Here is a 23,904-nt window from a genome sequence, read left to right on the forward strand (position 1 = left end):
GAACCTTGTCCCATCTAGGGGTGCTGCTGCCGTCAGATCGCCCAGCATTTGCTACCGAAACTCCTAGAAGAGATGAGGGCTATTTATAATTGCCAGAATCAAATGTTCTATTTACCTAGGTATATTCCTTTCATGATTTAACATGAGGCGAGGATTAAGCAGAGCTGCCAGAGTGCTGATGTGTAGGTTCTCAGCCAAGCCAACATGAACAAAGGGATTTCCTTTGGATGAAAAGAGCACAGCGAGCTTCTGGCCACTCAGCACATTAACTCGATAGAAGAGGATTTAATGAAGCTCGTAGAGGAAAGCTCTGGCAGAAAAGTGTACAATTGAACCAGAATGTGGTCATTGTACTGTCTCCCATCAATGGCTGGTGACGTTTGGATGACACTGACAATATTGTAGCTTATTCATGCCTGCTGCTATGTTTATCTTCTGAACTATCTCTTACCTCTGACTCTACTGTTCTGTATGTTAACCTTATTCCCACCCTGTGCCTTGAGGCTCCCCTATTAAAGGTCGCGCATTGAGCCAACATAGTTCACAATGTGCTTGTTACAATCAACCACAAAACATCTGTGCAAATGAATACAGCATCTAATACAAGTACACCCACTGCCCTCTCCGGTGCATGAGACGAGAAGCCATGGGGATGAAATTCTTCATCTAGCCACATGCAACGTCTTCGGGAGCGGAATCCAAGATGTCTGTGGATAGAATGCTTCCCCACCTACACCTACCTTGACACAGTGTCAACCCTTCGTGCATGTAGGAGCAATCCAACGTGGCCTTTGTAAGGTTGCCATAGATGCCATCTAGTCTTCCCTTGACCAAAGTGGTGCATTTGTGTTATTTATCTAAGTCCTTCTTTCCCCAACTCCACTTGATCCTTGAAGCCAAATGGTAAAACAAGTGCTACCCTCCAGCCTAGGTTTCAGAATTGCAGACATAGACACATTTCAGCGTTTCATTTTTGTTGAGACACACTTGAAGATCATACTCCAACAAAATAAGAACTCTCCTCTCAATGTCTACTCAACTATTAAGATTGCCATTCTTTGGGCTGCTGCATAACTATCTAAATGTTCTAGAATCAAATGCCACGGATGACTCAGGGACAGTGACGGATCCGCGCATGGACAATTTTAGACCCTTTGGGCACCAACCTCTTACAACTCATGCAAACATTTATATCAGAAAAGTACCTAGCCACACATGAACATACCATGAGAAGGAGTTGAAGGCCTGTAGATGGACAGTGTGGAAAGTTTGGAGTATGTAGTGAGTGTGAGGAGTGAGGAGTGAGGAACAAGACAGCAAAATGAGCGCACTGATCTTTGAGTATGTGGACATACAGTGTGAGGTGCACAGTGACACAAGAGTGTGGAGGAGTGCTGTGCAAATTGACATGGAGTGTGAGAAGCTTGGCGCACATGGAGATAATATTGAGAAGCGGGTGGGTACGTGGACCGATCGTGTGAGGAGCTCGGGCATAGTGATGATCCGATGAGCTTGGGTTGCATGGGCGTGCAGTGTGAGGAGTTTGGGGCACAAAGAGGATGCGGTAAGGAGCTAGAGATATATTTTTAGACGCCATGCGGAGCCTGTAGCATATTGATTATGAGAGTGAGAAAGTTGGTCCTACATAGGGAAACTAATAAGTAGTTTGGTCAGAGTGACAAAGGGCAAGGAGCTTGAGAAGCATAGATCGTATGTGGCTTGCAGAACATGTACCGACATTATGCGGAAGCTTGGAGCACATGGACCTTCTCTGAGAGGAATGTGGTCCACGTGATAGCAAGAATGCGAGGATCTCGGTCACATGGGCAGACAGTATAGAAAGCTATGGAGCCAAGGTGAGATAGCGTGATAAACAGGGAGGTCAGTTCACACTGCCATATTTGGACTTACACCTCCAGAATTCCATCCACCACATTTCCCACATGCTAAAGAGCCGGAGATCACAATATCAACCGTCTCTTTGGTGGTAACCTCCCTTGCTGTAAATTGTACTGGTACTCTTAATAGGTCACAGCATAGTGTAGAAAAACTTAAATAAACATCTCCCTCTTCTGACATCTCTTCTGGCTCTGGATTTCTGTTCTCAGGTGGTTCATATGTCAGAATATTCTCAACAAAAATATGGAACGACATACATATTGTGTTGTTATTATACACAAAAATATTACCCATTTGGGTATAGATTTTCTATCATTAACCCCGAGGGAGGCTACAATTTTGTAAACAAGATTTAAGACACAATACATATGTCATAGACTCTTTTGTGCAGAAGCTTGGAGCCTGTTGATAAACAGGCCATTCTTTAAGCGTGGACTCATGCATGGTCTCTTCTTCCTGCTTGATCCCTTAGTTGACCCCATATGCTCCCTACATTCCAGCAATGCTTCTTGAACCCGCACTTTCCCTGAAAGCGCTTGCGAGAGGCATCAAGAGAGTTCATGAGAGGACACGTGTGATAGATCCAGGATATTGGTAAACAAAATGGACTGCCTGCACAAAATGTACAAATTTACTTATCTGCACTTTAGTCAAGCCCCACAAGAACCATGCTTCAGTGGTCAGGGACTAACTAGTGGTCAGTGGACAGTTCCTGTTTAATGGCCTGTAGCTGACGGGAGGTGGTCTGTCCTGCGCAATCCTCATGTGTATTACTCCCCAAGTCTGCCCTTCCGGGTAACAACCATTTGCCTTAATTTCCCAGATATAATTTTATTGATTTGGCTTTCTAAATAAACTACAATTACAAACTCAACCGACAACAGTTCTTTATACGAAGCTTGATTGGACACGTATTGCGACAGCTTCTCTCGACTGGAGGCGGTGAGATTGGAGAGTCATACTAAGCTGTCCATGGTTCCAAAAACTACTGAGCTATACTGGTGGCATGTTCAACAAGGTGGCACCACTCAACATTAAGAAGAAAGGGCATCTTTGGACGATGGCTACTGCAAAAGGGCGAGGGATTATTTGTGCAAATAGGAGGGGTGAATGGCGTAGTTTTGTCGGGAGGTTGGCTGGGGGGTTACTAGCTAGGTATTTATGCTTATTTGACTGAGTATTGATCATTTCACTTTCATAAAGTAGCCATTGGAAATTTTTCCCACAGGCTCTCTTAGGTTGGTAAGTAAAATATTGGCCACCAGCCCTGGCAATCAAGTTTACCTTTTTTAGTTGAATATGCCCACGTGATCAAGGTAAATGCTGTCACTTTCAGTGCAGGAGAGCCATTGGCTCAAATGGCCTGACCCATTACCCCTTGCCCTATGCTGTTGTGGGTAGTAGCAAACTGCGATTGACAACTGAACAGACCAATGGATGAAGAGGGCTGAGCCAAGCACCTGTACGCATGGTACATGTATTTATTTTTTATTTACGATTTTTTTTTACTGTATAATATTTTACGGACAGCTAAATCTTCATGTTTCATGTAAGAACTTATAAAGGTGTTAAACCAAACCCCAGATGAAAGAAGCCTGTGTTATACTTTCATCCTAACCAAAGAGCAGTTATGGGGTGAGTCTGTTCTCTACTATCCAGCCCTTGATATGCCACGGCCTGTGCGGAGATCTCACGCGGAGTGGACCCATCTGCCTTCTGCACCCCAGTTGCCTCACAGGACCCGGTTCCTGATCCGTGACAACCCTCAGCATAACTCGAACCTGGCCAAATTAAGGAGCAGAACTTTAAAGCTCGCGGTCACGTTCCTGCTGGGCGCGAGCACGCCTTAGCACAACATATTGTTGAACATAACAATAACAGGTGTGTGGAATGGATCCGCGATGAGCGAACAGCGACGTTCCCCTGGAGCGCGCCAAAAACGCCTCAGATCCCAGCCTCCTCTCATGGCGCGTTTCAGAGAAACAGGCCTCTGACTCAGGACTGACTACAGCAGCGAGGCGCAGCCGGAGCGCCGTCCCCGCGAGGTGCATCTGGCCATCCGCGCAGCCTTATCACAGCTATTAAAACCTACGCTGGATGGGTGAGAAAAAAGCCCCCGCCTGTCCCCGTCATCACATGTCTTGTTAAGTTCACGAAGCGGCGCTCCCCGGGCATTGAGTCACCGGCGGCGGAGGTGGGCGCCCGTGTGTATCTAAAATGAGGTTTGATGCTCGTGCAGGTGTTTTTCTACGATAAGAGAAATCCCCCTACAGCCGCGTAATCAGTGCGACATAAGCGCGCATTAGCATCCCGTCCTTGCCCAGTCAGGACATCTGAACGCGGCGGACTGTGGAATTGAAATGCTGAATAGCTCGGCGGGTTATTGTACCGGCTGCCGGTACACGAATGTAATCTGCAGGCCAAGACACGATTTGGCTCCCAGGGGATAGGCAGTTAGGCACGCACTGGTGTTCTTTAAAGGATGATTAAAAAATGTAGGAATAGCTTGGGTAAAAATAAATAAACGCCTCTGGATGCACAATCACCATGGCAATCATCACAGGGCCCAAACAGTATTTTTTTTTTTTAGTTTGTTTATTTACTTCGGACTTTTATGCAGCGCCGTGGGTCCCCAGTGAGTTACTTTACTGTGTGTGCTCATCCCGGCGAATGGTACTTAATGTCCACCTTAGTCAAATCTTGAAGGCATGTCTATTAACCTGGCCCGGTAACTTGTCTCAGTAAAAAAAAACATTTTGACAAAGAAGTGTGAAATGTGGGTGCTAAATTATCCAATGTGAACCGGAGGAACCTTCCAGACTCTTCCGCTCTGCTGGTCTCTCACTAGCACACACCCCACGCATACACAAAAGCAGAGAAGAGTGTTGCTCCTTCTCATCAGGGAATGCGCCGACGGCTAAGGCGGAGGAGCGTCGCCCCACTGCTTTAAAGCAGTGCAGAGGAAAAAGAAAATGATAATGAAACGCGTTATCATTTTTTTTTCTCCGTTCCTAGGTGTGGTGAGAGGAGGGGCTGGCCAGAGCAGGCGTCAGGGGAGGAGTGGTTTGCCCCCAAAGTGCTCATGGGCCGGGTAAACATTCATGCGCACTTTGCATGTTCCACACAAGGTTATATTACACAGCCTGGTAGGGAACATGCACAGGTCCCTGTCCCCGTCTAAGCGCGTGAACCACGGCGCTCAGACCAATCACAACGCTGCAATGCAGCATTGTGATTGGCTTAAGGGGAACTTAGGGGAACCAATCACAACGCTGCATTACAGCATTGTCATTGACTTAGGGACAGCCTGCGAGAGCGGGTCCTTTCCCTGCGATGAGGAGAGGCTGCAGAGAGGCGGCGGCTGGCCGCGCGAGCAGCAGGTACCATTTTTTTTATTTTTTGTTTATTTTCTACCTCCCCCCAGCCACCGTTCCCTACCAGCTGCCACTGCTTCTCACACCTGGCTCCTAAAGCCTGGAAGGACCTTCCACAACCCATCAGAGCCGCCTCCTCTTTTCTTGACAACCGCAGGAAGCTGCGGGCCCGGCTCTTTGAGAAAGCCCTCCAAGGATGGCCTCAGAAACTGGCTACAAAGCTCCTTGATATCCTCACGGGTGACAAGTGCCCTATAAAAACACCAATAACATAGCATAACACAAAACAACGTAACACAAACATAATACAACGTAACACAAAACAACATAACATGTTGCTTTCCGCCAGCCTTGTGATTCCAGCATCTCATTTAGGATTCCACTGAATACAGAATAGAAAACCATGAAGATGTGGGCCATCCAGATAAATCCCAACCAAGGTACCTAGGAAATGAGTAACAATGCCAGTGCCTAGCAACAATGGTGCGGTGCCTCTGTATCACGCTGCTCATGGTCGGCATTCGGCAGACAATTAAAAAAAATAACAATTTGGAGTCTAAAGTGCTCTATTCTGCAAAACGATCTCGGTGAAATTCCCGAGAAATAACAGGTGAAATAGTCCCAGAGGCAAAATCTCTAAATGTTTTCCCTTGAAATTTCATGAAATTTGTTAAAATGTTTGCAAAATGTTTTAAGAGCAAAATGTGGTTTGGTATCTTGCGTGACTTTTTTCACGGACGCAAGTACCTCAAGCATAAAAATCCGCGAGGTACCGGCACCAAACTTGTTTTAACAATAAATGTCTCTTCGCAAGATATTTTTTTCAGAAATTAGTCTCTCACATAGAAAATTTATGTGAACTGGAGCAATGGAAATTCCAATTAATTTTTGGAAGCTGGTATAACGTGAAATAAAGGAATTACACACTTTTTGCCAGCGTAAATAAAATTTCTCCCAGGCCTACACAAATCCTCCCTAACGGTCTTATAAGTGTTGTCCACAGAATGATGCAACATTTCAAAACAATGGTTTTAAGACGTCAGTGACTATTAGAGAGTGTGGACAAAAAACCTTTACATTATGTTAATGCTGAACATTGTCCTAATATTTACGATTTTAAGTAAATTTAAATATCTTGAATTTCTTTTCCTTCTTTAGATTACAAGGCCTTCGAAGATGCTGCTGAAGAATTTCACCCCTACATCCCCTTTTTTGCAACTTTTGACAGCAAGGTGGGTTCAGTGTTGTAGACATACATGTCATGCAAACCATGCTAAAATGGGTCTAATGGTTATGGTAGACAATGCACAGATTTATATTTATTTGAAGAAATTACTGGAGTCTTGATCTAAAATGTAAATGTCAATGTAAAACATTTAATAGGGAAAAGTGCATCCGTGTAAGGGTCAGTGACATTAAAAGCTTAGGCTGATTGCAATAGAATTTATTCTGCTCATATGATCCTCTCCCACACAAGTTCTTTGCTGACCACCAGATTACCTTCACAATCTTGTTTAGAATTCTGACCTAGAGTCCCACCACCACCACAGTCAGCAAAATTTGATGTATAGTAAGCAATTCGCAAAATCTCTAACATGCAAGTCCTTCGTTCAAAGCTCTTCTATATAAGACTATTGTGGTCCAAATAACGTCTGTCACAAATATTGTGAACTGAATATTGTTTCATAAATATATAGCCACATTGGCATAATTGAAAGACAATCTGCACGCAGTGCGTTGTTATTATTGTAAACGCTACTTAAGAGGTTCTAGTTTTTCATTTTAAAAATGGTCTCTCTCAAATTCCCTTGAGGGATATGGTCTTGTGAAAATTGGACTTTTGTGTCCAATTCACAAATCTGTTTGCGCACAGCTATTTAACTATAGTGTGCATATGCTTTTTGCGCGACCAAAATCCAGACCCTGATTCACAGAAGTAGAACTGATGGAATTTACCATCACAAACACGATTTCGAAATGTATAAATTTGGCATTGTGGAATTTACGCATTTTCAAATTTAGGATTGGGATAGATTTGAAAGACGTCCTGAAAAATCCTATTGGAAAAATATGTGAATACCAATGTACACTTGAAATTTTGACGATATTTACATATGCCTTGCAAAGATAGACACTGACTCATTCTAGGGATAGGGGGAAAACACTTCGAAAATTAAAGTGGTATATGGGAATTGTTCTGCTGCCTGGAGAGATATCTTTGACACATGGGGCAACAAGATAAAGATAACTGGGCAATTGTGTTTATGTTTTACATTTCCATACACTGAATTTTCCAAATGGTGATGACTTTTTTGTTAAAATTTGCAAAATTGCCGACTTGGGTCTGATTTATAGGTTGGCGGACAGGAACTCCTTCTCAAAGATGACAGATATCTTGTCCGCCATATTAGAAATACATGAGGATATAATGCACTTGCAATAAGGCCCATTGAATATCTCATGTTGTGGTGCAATTCCAGTAGTGCTTAATTTGAACTGGTGGTTTCCAGTGCCCAGAGCAGGCACTTAATTGTCAGCACCAGAGCTTATGACAGTCTGCCACAAGGTGGCGCTGTCTGGCTAATTTCGAGATGACCACAACAACAGTTAATTATTAATTCAATATACATTTAAAGTGACTATTACCTGCTGACCAAGTCATTCTTATAAGTTTGGGGGCCTGAAATAGTCCGAATTGTCTCTCTTGTAGGAGTGTGATGATTAGTAGTTGTGTTGTTAATATCATTGGCAGCATAGCAGGGGCAGTGTGTGGTGCAAACTGTAGTGTCCTCCTGACGAAAACCCTGGCACTTATTTATTTTTTTTACAAATTAAGCACTGATTACCTGTCCACCAAAGTCTAAATCAGGCCCTTAGTGAAGGTTATTCATTATTTTTGGTTAGTTGGGAGAAGTAAACTCTGTTTAATTAACTACTCCTATGTTTTATGTTGTGTAGAGACATTCTCTCAGATTTACTATTCTTTTTTGTAAGGGAGTTTACATGATGCTCACCCCGCACAAACGTCATTGTTGATCACTATCATGCACAGAGGGGTTTTCGGACCGAAACGTTGACGCAACCATATCACGAAGCAGCTATGTTCCGTGAATGTATGCAAAGAAAGTGAAACAGCGTGGAAACAGAGCAAACACTGCTAGGAATCCATCCAAAGACAGATATGCTAATCTAGCTTGCCCTGGATCTGTGTAAAATCCTAGCACCAAATTAATTCAGGCACAAACAATGGGCTAAGTAAAAATCACTTAATTTTCGGTAGCGGACTACATGAAAATTCCATGCAGTGACATGCATTATGCAATTAATGGGATGTGTTTGCTGTATATATGTTTGTATTTGATATTATTTTTCGAGTACAAATGTCATGCAAAAAGCCACTGATGCACTTTTGCTTCGTACTTTAACACTTAGCGTGCAAAAACGAAGTCTTGGAGATTTTCAGGCGGCATGAGCACATGTTAGTAAATTCGAGCCTGCATCAGGTCATGTGTGAACATCCTTTGAGTCCTCATCATTTCTCTGCATTTCTCTGCTTCTCTCCTCTTGAACCCCGCTGTAGGTTGCCAAGAAGCTGTCCCTGAAGATCAATGAGATTGACTACTACGAACCCTTCCATGATGAGCCCATCACCATTCCCAACAAGCCCAACAGTGAAGAGGAGATTGTGGACTTCCTGGAGCTGCACAAGAGGTAGAGAAGATACTGACAGATTAAAGGGGTTCATGGAGAATGCTGGGCTGATGGTTAACATAGGATCTGATTTTAGAGAACAGACTCTAATTACATTTGGTACCCACCAAAGACAACAAGATTTCATATTATTTTTACAATTACCCTATTATAATCCTTGTTTGGTGTTTGCTTATTCCATCCCTCAACCACTAGTGAAGAACTCATTGGATCATCTGAATGCCTTCTTATACATCTGCTTTGACTCTTTAATGCATAGATCTAAACTCCTTTCACAAAACGAGTACATCTGAAATTACAAAATGTGTCTTTTTGTAGATTTTTGTTAAAAGGATCATTTTTGATGTCTCTGTTTTCTAAAGAGCAAAACTACTCTGAAAATTAATAACAGTACAAAAGGCAACAGGCGAGGTGCTTTTTGGCATAGTGTTTCTAATTTAAACAGGACAATGCTTTTTGAATTGCTGAATGCATCCATCAGGAACGGTGCAAATAGGCCGGCTACAGTGATTGGCAGAAATCCCGTCTCCTTCATGAGCCAGGATGCTTTCTGGTGTCGTTGTGACTTGTAGGGAACGTAGAGACGGAGGCCTGCAAGGGGCATCAGACCTCCATTTTTGCTTTCGAAAGACCTTTGTTGCCTTGAAAGTGACAAGGGTTCAAAACTGTATTGGCAAATGGGCGGGCACTTGGTAAAAGTGGCATCCCGTAGCCTTTGTGAAGGACTGCAATTTATTGACAGATTTCTCAGACTGAAAGGAGAAAGGACCACCCCCATGGTGCCCAGTGGCATAACCCAAATGTGACGTGGGGCCCCTGAATCTCTCATAACTCACAAATACATGGGTCTTGGGCTGTACAGAGCCCCTCTGTAGGCCTGTGGGCCTACTGACTGGTTAGGGGCCCACCAGTGGTGTAACACAGCCCCCTGCAGCCCCTGCCCCCAAGCTCAGGGGGCTCCCTCAGCACAGTACCCTGGCCAGAGAGCTCCTGATTGAATCCGGAGGGGGTCCCTCCATGTACCTTGTAGGGGTGCCCCTCAAGTTTTGTTACGCCACTGGGACCCACCTGCCTTGCAGAGGCTACAGTGGCACGTGTTTCGCCCTTAAAGGTGCAATTGTTTTCTTGCTACTTACAAGGAATCACAATCTTGGCTTTGTGAGTCACAAACAAGCAAAGACGATTGCCATTTAAAATATTGCGCTTCTGTTTTCCTCCATTTAAAAGCCTACCACTTTTACAGCGCAAGTTTTGCGGTTTATGTTTCGGCCTGTATCTGTTTGGAAAAAGGGGACGTCCATTCAACTGGTATCGAAGGTAATATTGGGTATGGCCAAGGGCTGGATTGGTCCTGAATACAAAGATGCAGGCAGTCTTTGAGCATCTTCTTGACAATTCCCACCTCCCACATGTGGTATGTTGTCTTTATTTGTAAATCGCACTTATGCAATGCTTCATGGCGCTAAGAAAACGCAACTCCAACACTACACCTGGGTAAATTTAACACAGTCTAAAATCATGTTTCCGGACAAAATACTGGTAATTAGTGTTGGCAAATAGCTCGCTTTTCCAAAAATACCCAATAGTGAGAAGTTAGCTCATAACATGTCACTTCGTGCTTCTTCCTATGGCTGTTCACATGACCCAAGGAAACAAATAAGGAAGTGTACTCAGACTCTGAATTATGGTAGAGGAAATACATTGGATAAAACGGGAAATGTTGTAATGATTAAAAGATCATACGGTTAAAGGCAAATCGGTGAGTTCACATGTAAGAAATCTGCGAGTAGAAATAAAAATGAATTTCATCATCAAACAGGATAAACTAGGATAAACAAACAATTCTATACAACATGCCCACCATCCCCACGTGTCTATCTATACATGACTGGAGCTTCTGCAGCCACAACAATGAACAACTAAGGGCCTGGTTTAGATGTAGGCGGACGCGTTACTCCGTCACAATGGTGACGGACATCTGGTCCGCCGAAATAGAATTCCCATTATATCCTATGGGATTTATATTCCGGCGGGCGGGATATCCCTCAATGTCGTGATGGAGCAACCCATCCGGCAACATCAAAATCAGGCCCCAACTTTCCTTTAACACAGAAACAGCATGAAAATACCCAGCATAGCAACTATAATAATTCTGCATAATATACCCCCAAGTGCAACACTATCAATGAGCCCTAGGCAGTAACTCTGGTCTCCAGGGAGTAGTGTGCTACCCCTCGACAAAGTGCTTCAAAGCCTCATCAGGGTTGTACGTGCTATATAAATGTACAACAAAGAGATGGGAGTCCATTGCCGTCATTCTTGTGCCAGAGAAGCAACTGGAGTTGCCAGAGGCATGGCTCATGCTGGATTTTTCACAGCACAACGTTGAGATGGACAAATGTTGTACAGGGGCGTCACCCCACTGCCTTTCAGCACGGCAAAAAAGGGAAAATAAAATTATAATAACGCAATGGTATTATTTTATTTTTCTGTGCTGGGTCAGTTTTGTGGGGCGGGGCTGGGCTGCGCAGGGGGGAGGAGTGGCGATACCATCCTAAATGCGTGAGAATGTTTGGCCGGCCCAACACTCATGCGCACTTAGCATGTTCTGCACCCAGACTGCATTACAGCCTTAGTGGAGAACATGCCCAGGCTTCCATTCCTCATCTGAGCGCCAAACCGCGCGCTAAGACCTATCACAGCGTTGCATTGCAGCCTTGTGATTGGCTTTGGGGAGCCTGGGTGCTTACCAATTACAAAGTTTCATTGCAACGTTGTGATTGGCTCAGGGGAGCCTATCATGTTCCTGTTCCAGCAGAAGCCAGGAAGAGGACTGAAAAGAGGCGGTGGCCGGCCAGCCGCCGGCCGACAGGTAAGTGATTTAAAAAAAATTATTCTCCCGCCTACTGGTTCTTGGGACCTGCCGCAACTGATGTTGAAATCATTTACTCGATGCGCAATTCGTTCAGTTCGATCATGGTATTGCACACAGGTCCAGTCACCTTCAGCTTGCTCAGAAATTGTCCAGAAACAAGTGCCATCTACTAAATTCGAGTAATCTGGCTGCAGACTGCAGTTCACTCAAGACACTAGCCCCAGCATTCCTAGCGGTCCAAGGACCCATATCTACCGCGGGAGCGGGCAACCCTAAAGTATGTATCGTTTGCAGGACGGAAGATCCTTGGCTACATTAGTTAATTTCAAGAGTTTTGAAATGCACAAAATCAGGTGTTTTCCAAACAATATTCGTCATCTTTTCCGCAGCCCTTTCAGCACCAAGCATCTTTACACAATGTTGGTGGTGCAAGTCAGACCCACTAAACCGAAACCAGCCAGGTCAGGGCTGCACATAGAAACTGGTGGAACTTGGGACAAGATTTCACAGAGGCGATGAAGATGATGGTGAAGATGAGGGTCGGAGATGAAGACCACCACAGCAGTCCCCAGCTGGGTGTCTTTGACTAAAACTGCAAAGGCAAAAACCTTCTCAAACCTGACATCTGCCTCCAACTGTTCTGTTTCTATGGTAGCAACGAGAAAAATCCTGCTGCCATAGAAACGTGACATCCAATTGGCCCAACATATTATATTCCGAAAATGCTCTCCCTGTATCTCTCTTGCTATTTACTTCTGTTAATTTTCATTGGCATTCTTAAAGGCAGCCAACATTTTGTGCAAAAACAGGAGGTCTGTGAATCTGCCGTGGCCGACAGGAGGGCTTCCGGTGGACCCCTCAGGATGGTGGAGGTATATTATGATGCAGATGGACCCCCAATTTCTCATTCGCTGAGACTTTGGCATGTATTGTCCTTAAAGCTCGCCAACTCACATCACCCTCAACAATCAAAGACCAGGACAGCCTGTCCTCGCTGAGTAATCACTTCTCTTATCCACCAAGAAACGAAATTGCTGCAATTTTCAGACTGTATTACAAGACATAATATAGCAAGATGACAAAAATTGTGAGGTTTGCCACAGAGACTTCCATTTGGATTTAATATTCCATGGCAAACATCCAGGGGTGTCATTGTTGACTGTAGATGATTCTTGGGCAATATATGCAGAAAGTGATGGGTGGCCTCAGGCAACTTGCTAGTGTGGGTCAGACTGGCATATAGGGCAATCATGCAGTGCCCGACGGGCTGGTCCGATTGGCCACTGTATGGGCCGGAATCTTGTCCTATTCGTGGGCCTGTTTTATGGTCTGCTAAGCTGGGTTTTACGGTTCATTTCCCTGATATTAAAATAAACATTGCCTGCAGCAAGCTTAAATCCATGTAGACTTCCATACATTGTAAGGATCACCGGCAGAATATCGCAACCAAACACGTTGTGTGGACAGAATACTTTGTTAAAAATATCGAGGGCCCATTATCGAGAAGGTAAGTGCAAATAGACAAATTGACTATTATTAACTCCACATCTACATACATTGAATATATATATATATATATATGTATTTGCAAGGTACATATGTGTACTTACATATAGTAAAACTTTGCTTACCTATATAAACTTACCATCATAATGTATCTGTCCTCAGTATTCTTGGCGCGATATTTTGTCCCCGCTAAATTTTTTCTCCGATATTTCGTCGAAATACCACTATCTAATTCAATGAGTGCACTTTTATTTAGGTGCCTGGGCCTGTTTTTTGGAATGTATGACGTTACAACACAAACATTTACAAAGCATGCCTTTACAACTCAGTTTTTATATTGCAACATCAATTACAACGCATGATTTTACATTCCATGCCATCACAACGCATTTTTAGAAACTACATTTACAACGCATTCCATTACATCATATTATACCTTTACAACGCATACCATTACAACGCATACAATTACATAGCATTTAAGGTAAGTGTTGGATAGTGTAGGGGCAAAAATTACTATTCCCACTCCAGTGAGTGCAGCAGTAGGGTAAGTGTTGGATATCGAAGAAGTAAAAATTACAATTCCCACTCCAGTGAGTGCAGCAGTAGGGTAAGTGTTGGATATCGAAGAAGTAAAAATTACTATTCCCACTCCAGTGAGTGCAACAGTAGGGTAAGTATTGGATAGTGTAGGGGTAAAAATTACTATTCCCACTCCAGTGAGTGCAACAGTAGGGTAAATGTTGGATAGTGTAAGGGTAAAAACTATGCGTTGTAATGGTATGAGTTGTAATGGTATGCGTTGTAGTGACATGCGTTGTAATGACATGCGTTGTAGTGACATGCGATGTAATGGCTGCGTTGTAATGGCATGCGATGTAAAGGATGTTGCGTTGTAATGACTGAGTTGTAAAGGTAGTGCGACGTAATGACTGTGTTGTAAAGGTTGTTTCCCATTTTCTGTCCCAGTTTGACCCTGTTGCAGGTTGTCATGTGCCTGGTGTGAGACTTATCTTAAATGACCATACTCAAAACCGGACACCAATTGCTAATTTTCATGGTAATATAAACAACATTCGTAGCAAGATTTGTGCCCAGTGGATAGACATTCTGAATCCGCGCCTACAAAGCAGCAAAATAATTTCTTTGTATCAATTCAGCGCCCAGATTACTTCCGTGTGGGTCAGTTTGGCACTGGCAGTTACACTGATTGACAAGTGTCATACGTTATATTATTATTATTAGATTATTATTAGAAATTTTTATAGAGCGCGTAGTCACCCTGAGGTATCCCAGCGCTAAGGATCCCTACACCTGTGGGGTCCGGGGTGAGAAAAAGGGGGGGGGGACAGCAATTTTAAACAGATGTGGTTAAAAAAATTAAGGGAACAAGTGTGTTTTGAGTCGTTTCCTGAATCGCAGGTAGTTAGGTTCTTTCCTCAGGTCTCGGGGGAGAGCGTTCCATAGGCGAGCTGTGTGGATCGAGAAGCGCCTTCCACCCGTGCGGGCTTTCTTGAATCTCGGCAAGATGATGAGGGACTCCTTGTCCGATCGGAGGGATCTAGGGGCTTTATACGGTTGTATAAATTTCCTCAGAATGGGGGGGCCCTGATTCTGCAGTAGTCTATGGGCCAGGCTTAAGGCTTTGAATATTACTCGTTCCCTTACTGGAAGCCAGTGAAGGAGCTTCAGAGCAGGTTTGGCTGAAGCTCTGGCAGGGGTGTGCGTGAGGATCCGGGCGGCAGCATTTTGGATTTTCTGTAGTTTGTTTAGGGTTGCTTCGGGTGCGCCCAGGTATATAGCGTTGCTATAGTCAAGCCTGGACAGTATGAGGCCTTGGATGAGAAGTCTTTGCGATGTGGGTGGAAGAAGGGGCAGGATCTTTCTCATCGATTTGAGTAGCCCGAAGCAGATGCCTGCTACTTTTTTGGCCTGCGTGGAGAATAAAAGGTCTGTTTCAATCCATACTCCCAGGCTTTTTACTTCCTGTTTGGGGGCAGGGGGGGGGTCCCAAACAGGGTGGCCAGATGTTCAAAGCGAAGGTGAGTCCTTTCTGACCCAAAAGGAGAATGTCAGTTTTAGAACCATTCAGCTTTAAGGCTGAGTTATTCATCCACCCTTGGATCTGCATCAAGCAGTTAAATAGGTCCGCAGGCTGTTGACTAGGGTGGGAAAGGGAGACAACTAGTTGTGTGTCATCCGCATAACTGACAATGCTCACTCCGAACGGGGTGACAACCTCCTCCAATGGGGACATATAGATGTTAAACAATGTGGGGCTCAGGGAGGAGCCCTGAGGCACGCCACATTGGAGGGGTGTGTCGGAGGAGCGGGTGTTATTCTCCCATATCTGGAAGGAACGTTGGGCCAGAAAGGAGGAAAGCCAGGATAGAGCGGTGCCTTCTACTCCTACCTTCTTGAGCCGTTTGACCAGGAGTTGGTGGTTGACGGTGTCGAAGGCCGCGCTCAGGTCGAGGAGGATCACTGCCACTGATCCTTCCTCGTCCAAGAGCGCTCTGGCCTCCTCCACTGCTGCCAGGAGGGCGATGTCGGTGCCCTGTCCTGGGCGGAAGCCTGTCTGCGAATTTTTTAGCAGATTATTGGATTCAAGAAACTGGGAGAGTTTCTTATTCACCAGTTTCTCGGCGACTTTGCTGGTCCCGGGGAGGAGGGATATTGGTCGGTAGTTGGCCAGTTCAGCTGGGTCCAAGGAGGGTTTTTTTAGCAACGCCTTAACGACTGCCGCTTTCCAACTAGGGGGGACGACTCCCTGTTGAAAAGAAGCATTAATCAGATGGGTGAGGGGGGGAATGATGATGGGAGCGACTTCTTTGAGGGTTCGTAGCGGTGCGGGGTCCCTAGGGGATCCGCTTTTGATGGATTTGAGCGTGTTCTCCACTTCTTCGTTGGTTATTTGTCCCCAGGAGGTTAGGCGCGGACCGATCCCAGTGTCGGGGGGATCATCAGTGTCGCTCGGATTAGTCGGAGGGATGGAGTCAAGAATTTTTGGGATTTTTTCTTGAAAGAAGCTGGCTAGCTGGTGACATTTTTCCTGGTCTGCCTTTGGGTCTGGGGGATTTCTAGGTGCGGGGTCGGGGACCTTAAGAAGTTCTTTCAGGATGGTATAGGTTTCTTTGCTTGAACAGGCTGCTTTTTCGATTCGTTCCTGAAAGAATCGACTTTTTGTCTTGTCGATCAAAGATTTGTAGGCTGATAAGGAGGTGGAGTAAGCGTCCTTATTAGCGTTGGATTTTTCCTTCCTCCATGATCGTTCAGCTCTTTTACAGTCCTGCCGTAGCGACTTGAGCTCTGGAGTATACCATGGGGCTGAGGGTATGCGTTTGTTGTGTCTGAGGGTGGCGGTTTTGGGGATAAGGGTGTCCAGAGAGGAAGTGATCCAGGAGCGAAACTGTTCATCGGCCTTTATGGTGTCGGAGGAAAGCGCCGGGATAGTGTTGGAGAGGATGTCCGACCATTCTGATGGTATGAGTTTATGCCATCGTCTATCAGTGACATTGATTTTCGTAGGCTGGGAGGTAACAGTGGGGGCCTCCCATGAAATGGGGACTAAAAGGTGATCCGTCCATGGCAGTGGCAAAGGTGGACTGGTGGTGATATTGGCATTAGTGAAGACGGGATCTAGCAGGTGTCCTTTAACGTGGGTGGGCTCGTTATTGACCAGCCTGATATTAAGTGACAGAAGGTCCGCTAACAGGTCAGAGGCAGACCGGTCAGTGGGATCTGTAAAGTGGAGGTTCAGGTCGCCAACGATGAGAAAGTTGGAAACGGAGGCGGCTAGTTGAGAAGCCGTTTCGGTGACTGCATTGAGAAATTTCCCAAGAGTACCTGGGGGCCGGTAGATTAGGAGTCCCGAAAGGGAGTGCGTCGGGGAGGATTGAAGGGAAAATTGACAGCTTTCGGAGTCATCAATTTGGGCGTCACTGGTTCTGCAGGTGAGATGTTCCCGGTAGATTATGGCCAACCCACCTCCTCTTCCTCTTGGTCTATGGAGGGTTTGGATGAGATAGCCTGGGGGGAGGGCGGAGACAGCATCCGCATCGGTGCTGTCAGAAAGCCAGGTTTCTGTTAGAAATAATGCATCCAAGCCTTGGTCTTGGATCATCTCATTGATTTCAAGAGCATGCTTGGGGAGGGAACGGCAGTTGAGGAGACCAAGCTGTAGCCTGGGGTTGGCTGTGGTCTGAGTGGATGGATAGCAACGCGTGCAGCTTATAAAGGGTTTACCTGCATCGTGAATATATCGACAGCCGAGGTTTTTTTCGGGTCGGAGCTCCAGTAGCGTGTCTGCTAGGTACATCAGACGACTGGGAGGTGGATCTGGCAGAGTCCCTGAGCCTGGGTCCGTCCGGGCCCGGACGGGCCCAGACGGGCTTGCCTTTGGCGCGCCTTCGGCGCGCTGACGGCGCGCCCGCTGCGCCCGTCCGCTGCGCGTACGTGAGATGCACATGTTTAAGTAGGCAAAGAGGGCGTGGCCTCGAGCGAGTGGGCGTGGCTACAAGACCGGCTCACTGGCTGTTGGCGGCGAATCTGGGCGTTCCCGCTGCAGCGATTAGCTCTGCTGCTTGGGGCAAAGAGAGGCGATCAGCCCAACAAAGGCACGATCAAGTGAAGGAAGGGGGGGGGGCAGAGACACAGTATACACCACACAAGTTTTTAAAATTAACAAGTTACAAGTTTCTAAAAAGCGCTCCCGGCTGTGCCTCAGGAGTAGTGATCTATATATCATATGTTCTGTGCAAAAATATCACTTTTGTAGTGGTAAGTCGATGTAAATGTTTGCAACATGGATATTGGGGCAAGAGAAGTAGCCAGGACAAAAGTGCCAGAAAAATATGTTGGGAAATTGATCAAGAAGCAAGACAAAGGGAGCTGGCTACTTATAAGAATCCTAGCGCAGTAAGGAATATGATAGGTAAAGTTAGCTTTGTGTACACAGCGGCATGAGCTTGTGGTGAGTTTTACTCTTGATAACAGTGTGTTAAGTCATGTTAGTTGTGTGTATAATCCTTAGACTGCTTTTAGGTTGCCTCCAAGCACTAACTGGGGAGGGAAGAAAGGCATGGGAGGAATGTGAACTGACTGCCAGAATCATGAAGGAGATACAGCTGGTCTAGAGAACGAGAAGGAGTTTGATTTTTTTTGTTTTTTTGTTTGAGGTTTTTATATAGCACAAAGTCGACCCGAAGGAATCAGAGCGCTTTACATGAGCACCATTTGCGCTATAGACGGACACATTCATTTTGTGAGGCACAGGGGGATTACGTGATTTGCTCAAAATCGCAGGATGTTAAGAGTCCCTGCCGAGACTCGAACCTGGTTCCCCAGCTTCGAGGTCGACCGCTCATGCTGTTAGGCCACATCCTTACTGGATTCTAGCACAGTCCTTGAGATTCAATAAAGGCTCTTCACAGGGCTGGGATGGCTGACATACAAGAACAAAGGAAGGACATTATGGCTACATATTATCTTATTTTCCAAATTTAATTCCATGGATCAGGCACACCTCATTTGATGTCCTTGCAGACGGAGAGGCTCAATGGAAGAGGTCCATTTTCATGGGCCTCCCAGAATGTACTTTGTTCATTTCTGTCCAGAAACCACTGATCTGTGTATTAAAGCTCCAGGCATCCTGGGCTTCTAAAACCACCCAACATGTATAGGTTGGCAAGTAGAGGTGCCGTTGTATAATAGACTGGCCTTACAGAAAAGGGTAGAGGCACATCGTGGGTTAGAGCAAAGAATGAACATATCGGAGCAATTGGGCGTAGAGAGAAGAGTCTACTAGTTTACCAGTTTACTGGTTAAGATAGTGTTTCTTGGTTTCTAAAATCCTTTATGAGAAAAATCAAAACAACACCATATTTTGTCAAAAGCAGAGTAATACAGAACATTATGTAAACCATCATCCTTAATTAACTCTAAAAAATAACATATTAATAATGAAAATAATTATACATATAAAGTATAATGTCTCTTAAATTCTTATAATGTAATGATTACATTAGCAAGCTAATCTTTTTAGTTCGATTTCGAATAAAAAAAATAGATGAAATTATATAGAAGATGAAGAAAAGGAAATTAAGAGTGGGGTGTAAAATACAGTACTCCAATGTCAAAGACTGATTGATCAAATATTTAAGTGAGATGTACCTCAGAAAAAACAGCTATAAAATCATAACAGCTAATATAATATACAAGAAAACACTATGAGGCCGATTACGATGCGGCCCGTAAAGGCTCCTACTGATGGTCGGAGCCTTCTGGGCTGCATCGTAATCGGCCCCTAGGTAAACCAGACGGTCATTGCGGCTGGCTTCCTATGGGCTCACGGAGCCCGTCGGCCAGTAGGAACCAGCTCATAGTCCCAAAGGGCAGGCCTTTCCGCCCTTGGGAATATGATGCACAGTTTCCCCCGTTTGGGGGCATAGGTGCTCCCTCCTGATCCCTGCACCCCGTGGTGCCTGCCACGGGTTGCAGGAACGAACAGCACCTCCCTGGTTTACGGCAGTAATGCATGCTCTGACAGGGAAATGTAGGAATGCAACTGAACATTTTTCAGTCGCATCCTAATTAGGCGGTCGGGATCGCCGACCAGAGATCGGTCGGTCCCAGGACCGAGACAGACCAACAGCGCAATTAGCGCCTATGTATTACACTAACATCATAATTTCAAGGAGATGTATAACCTTGTTCAATGACAGTAGCTTCTAAAGGCATATTTATTTTAGATGTCAGTAAAAAGGAAGTAAATGGGGTCCAAATATGTCAGAGATTAAAAAGACAGAGATAAAACTGCCAGTTCAGGGTGTGAGGGTCATTTGTTTTTTGTTTTTCAGAAACAAACACATGCTTTGGGAATTTGTTTTTCAAAAGCAAAAAAGTTCAAAGTTGTAGTGAACAGCCATCCAATCCGAAGACGTTTGTCCTGCAAAATGTATGTTACTTGAGATAACATCTGTGATGCCGCTACCTTTTAAGGTACAGAGATGACCGCTGAGCTGGTGGTTATCTCTAAATTTAGCAGACGGTAGTCCATCAAGGTGGTGGAGGTAATACCTTTCTCCACCCTGGCAAATGGAGCATCATATGCCAAAGGCTAAATGAGACCCATAGTACCCCTTCCCTCCTTTGACATTGTATGTACACTCTGTTTATATAAATGTGGTGGTAGCATATTGGTAATACCCTGGTTGAATTCTGTATAGAATCCCTTCTAGTCTTCTTCAGGTCAATGAAAGGCTATATAGATGCAATTACGTACATTTCAAACCGTTACTAGATTTTCTGGAAAGTAGAATGGATATTTCGGGGCAGGTTTACAAGCCCCTTGTGACACTTCTGCACCACTGTTGCATCACTTTTGTGATGTAGGGGCGGCGTAAACAATGCGGCCAATTTACAATGTGACGCATCTAGGGAGATGTGTCACGTTGTAAAGCCCTGCGCCATATTATACCTGCGTCAGGTATTATGTATGCAGTGTGTGCATTCCCACGCAGGAAAGCCTAGTAAAAGTGATGCAGTGAAATCTACAAGATTTCACTGCGCCACTTCTAGGACACTACTACATCAAAACCTTACGCCTGCAAATCGTTCCAGTGACAACAGAGGAATATGCCACATAGTCCATGAAACAGTTAACAAAATATACACATATGTTTGGGTTACCAAATAAAAATTGGATCACATCATTGAAAATTTCGAGAAATCAAGGTAAAGGCAATGTAACTTTAAATTTGACTTTGTTTAATTAATCTCATAACAGTTAAATTTTACAGGAAATATAGGTCCTTGGAAATACTGTTTACTGCTACATAGCTCAATGTTAATCATGTTACAAACCTCGTGCGGGTGAAAGGCTGAGTGAGCCTGTTGGGGTTTGAACCTGGGACAGTGTGGTCAAACGCAAATCAACGCAGTGGATGCTTCTGTCTATTAACTCACCAGGTGGGTCAATTGCCCTGTTGGATGTTGTCCCCATGATGTCCTTTGAGAATACAAAAATGGGAGTGATAACAATTAACATATAGGGCCTCATGTGAAGTTTGGCGGACAGGCCATGAAACTGCTAGACGAGCTATAGTCCCACCTCCATCAGCCTTGCAGCGACCACCCACTGAATTTAATGTTTCCCATCATGTTGATATTGATTTGCTTTGTAAAGCGCGCACATGCCAATGGCGTCTTGGCCCTGATATCTACTGCACTGAATAGAGAGCAATCCCAAACTCAGACTCACTGCCTACATCTGTTCATATTAAGCAGGAGAATAACCAAGTTTTAAGCTGTCTCCTGAAGCTATAACAATTAGACTGACCTCTCAGGTGTTCAGGTAGGTGATTCCAAAGTTGTGCTGTGAAGTGAATAAAACCCCTACCTCCCAATTCTTTCTTCTGATTTTACGGACATTGACTCTCCTAGAATTAGTTGAACATTAAGTCCTTCTAGGTCTGTGCCAAGAAAGTATTTTTTCCAAGTATGCTCAGCCATCACCATACAGGGTTTTATGAGCCAGACATAAGGCCCTAATCCTGACTCTTTCCTTCGCATGAAGCTAGTGAAGCTCTCGCAAGGTCTCAGACACTGGCTTGAAGTATGTAATTCTTTTTAAGAGACTCGCCGCCGCATTCTGTAGGCCTTGGAGTTTTTTCAGAGAGTGCTGGTGAATGCCTAAATTTAAGGCATTACAATAATCCAGTCTTGATAACACCAAGCCTGTGACCACTGATTTTTGGAGCTCAAAAGGGATGAATTGAAGAATCTTGCTGATCTCACACAACAGAAATAGGAAGAGATGAGTGTGTTGATCTGTGTATTGAAAGACAAACTGGGATCAAAGATTATTCACAAATTCCTCACAGAAGATACCTCCATTATCTAGGACATTCCTCAGCTCCTCAGTAGCTAAAACCAGAGCAGAATGGGTGCTGTGATTTGGCCTGAAACCAAATTGCACTGAATCTAGGATTTCATTCTCTTCCAAGAATTTAGACAGTGCAATATTCATATGTTTTACAAGGATCTTAGTTGAAAAGGTTACCGAGGAATAGGACAATGGTTCTCCACCTCATTTGGATTTAATGAAGGGAGTAATCAACCCAGGAATCTCATGAACAATATTCAGGGGACAGAGGTCAGAAGTGGCCCCAGATTTTGTTTGGCCTATGAGTTCAGCAACTCTTTACTCTATAAGCGAGGGAAACTTAACAAAGGTACTTTTACCAGGAACTGTACTGATTGATTCCAGGACCAAAACTTAAGGCCTAGCATTAAAATTTAGTTTGCCATGGATTTGCTCTACCTTATTTTTTAAAAAAATCTACCAGTTGATCACAGAATAGCTGACTGAAGACCATAGTACAGTTTGAAGACAGACTGGAAAGAATCTGAACTTTTAAAAAAGTTCTTTGCTAAATAAATTTTTTGGGGAGAAATATTTGGTTTTGTCGATAACAATCAGATTTTTATATTCTAGAATCATTTAACTATATTTAACCTTTTCTTCCCTCCAGTAGTTTTTCTTCCACACTTTCTCCTGCCTTCTACATTTTTTTTTAGTTCCTTAAGCTGAGGAGAGAATCAGGGATCAGAAGGTCTTCTTCTATAGTTTGGTAACAGCATCTCTTAACCACTTTGAATATGTCTCTACTGTTGAGTTAGAGTCTTTCATAAATCGGGGGTAGGATCTGTCTAACACGTCTGCCAGGACTGTTTTGCAACGTGTATTCGAGGCTTGAACTTTTTTACATTGCACATAGGTTTTTTATATCATTAGTAGACGAGACAGACTCTAAGCTACAATTGACGGCTTTATGATCAGATCATGTAATAGGTTAGATATCCTCAACCTTTAGACCTGAATTGTTGAAAAAAGTGCCATCCAGGGTCTGACCGGCTATATGGGTATTAGCAATCACCCGCTGGGAGAGAATACAATAATTTAAAATATCTAGAAGTTGCTCTGACTCTTTGTTATTGACATCTTCTAGATGAAAGTTAAAATCACCTAAATTAGTCAAATTAGCATACTGCTTACATGATTCTAGAGTATCTCCCAAGCCTTCTAAAAAGCTCGTTTTCGGACCAGGAGGCCATATATATCAGAAATCCGTTATAACTGATTGGTTAGATAGCTTACAACTAAATAACAGTGCTTCACTATCTATTACTGTGGCATGTTCACATATAATTTAAGGTGGTCCCAATCAAGCACTACTAGGCCTCCCCCTCGCTTTCCTACTTGGTCTAACCTTGTGATAGTATATCCCACTGGTAATGTCTCAACCGGGTCTGGGTCTGAGGTTCGTCAGCCCAGGTCTCGGTTAAAAAAGCCATATCAGGAGCATGAGTTTCTAAGTGATTGAAAAATATTTGATCTTATGCTTAATAAGAGAGCATATGTTTATTAATGTGCATTTCAATCTAATACCACTCTCAATAGGAGGTCAAAGGGATGAAAAACCCTCAGTCTTGCCTCCTGAGTGGCTTTGTTCCACCTTGCAGGCCCACTAACAATGA

General features: G+C 44.3%; 1 protein-coding gene across 1 annotated transcript in view; it reads left to right on the top strand.

The window, feature by feature from the left end:
- The window catches only part of CASQ1 (calsequestrin 1), a 142,507-nt gene that overhangs the window by 80,912 nt on the left and 37,691 nt on the right, over positions 1–23,904 (top strand). Inside the window, exons 5-6 of the mRNA XM_085637737.1 lie at positions 6,432–6,505; positions 8,854–8,984. Of these exons, the coding sequence (XP_085493863.1) occupies positions 6,432–6,505; positions 8,854–8,984 (205 nt within the window). The remainder of the gene's footprint in view (positions 1–6,431; positions 6,506–8,853; positions 8,985–23,904) is intronic.

Source organism: Triturus cristatus, chromosome 12, assembly GCF_964204655.1.
Source record: "Triturus cristatus chromosome 12, aTriCri1.1, whole genome shotgun sequence".
In the NCBI taxonomy this organism is placed as follows: Eukaryota; Metazoa; Chordata; class Amphibia; order Caudata; family Salamandridae; genus Triturus; species Triturus cristatus.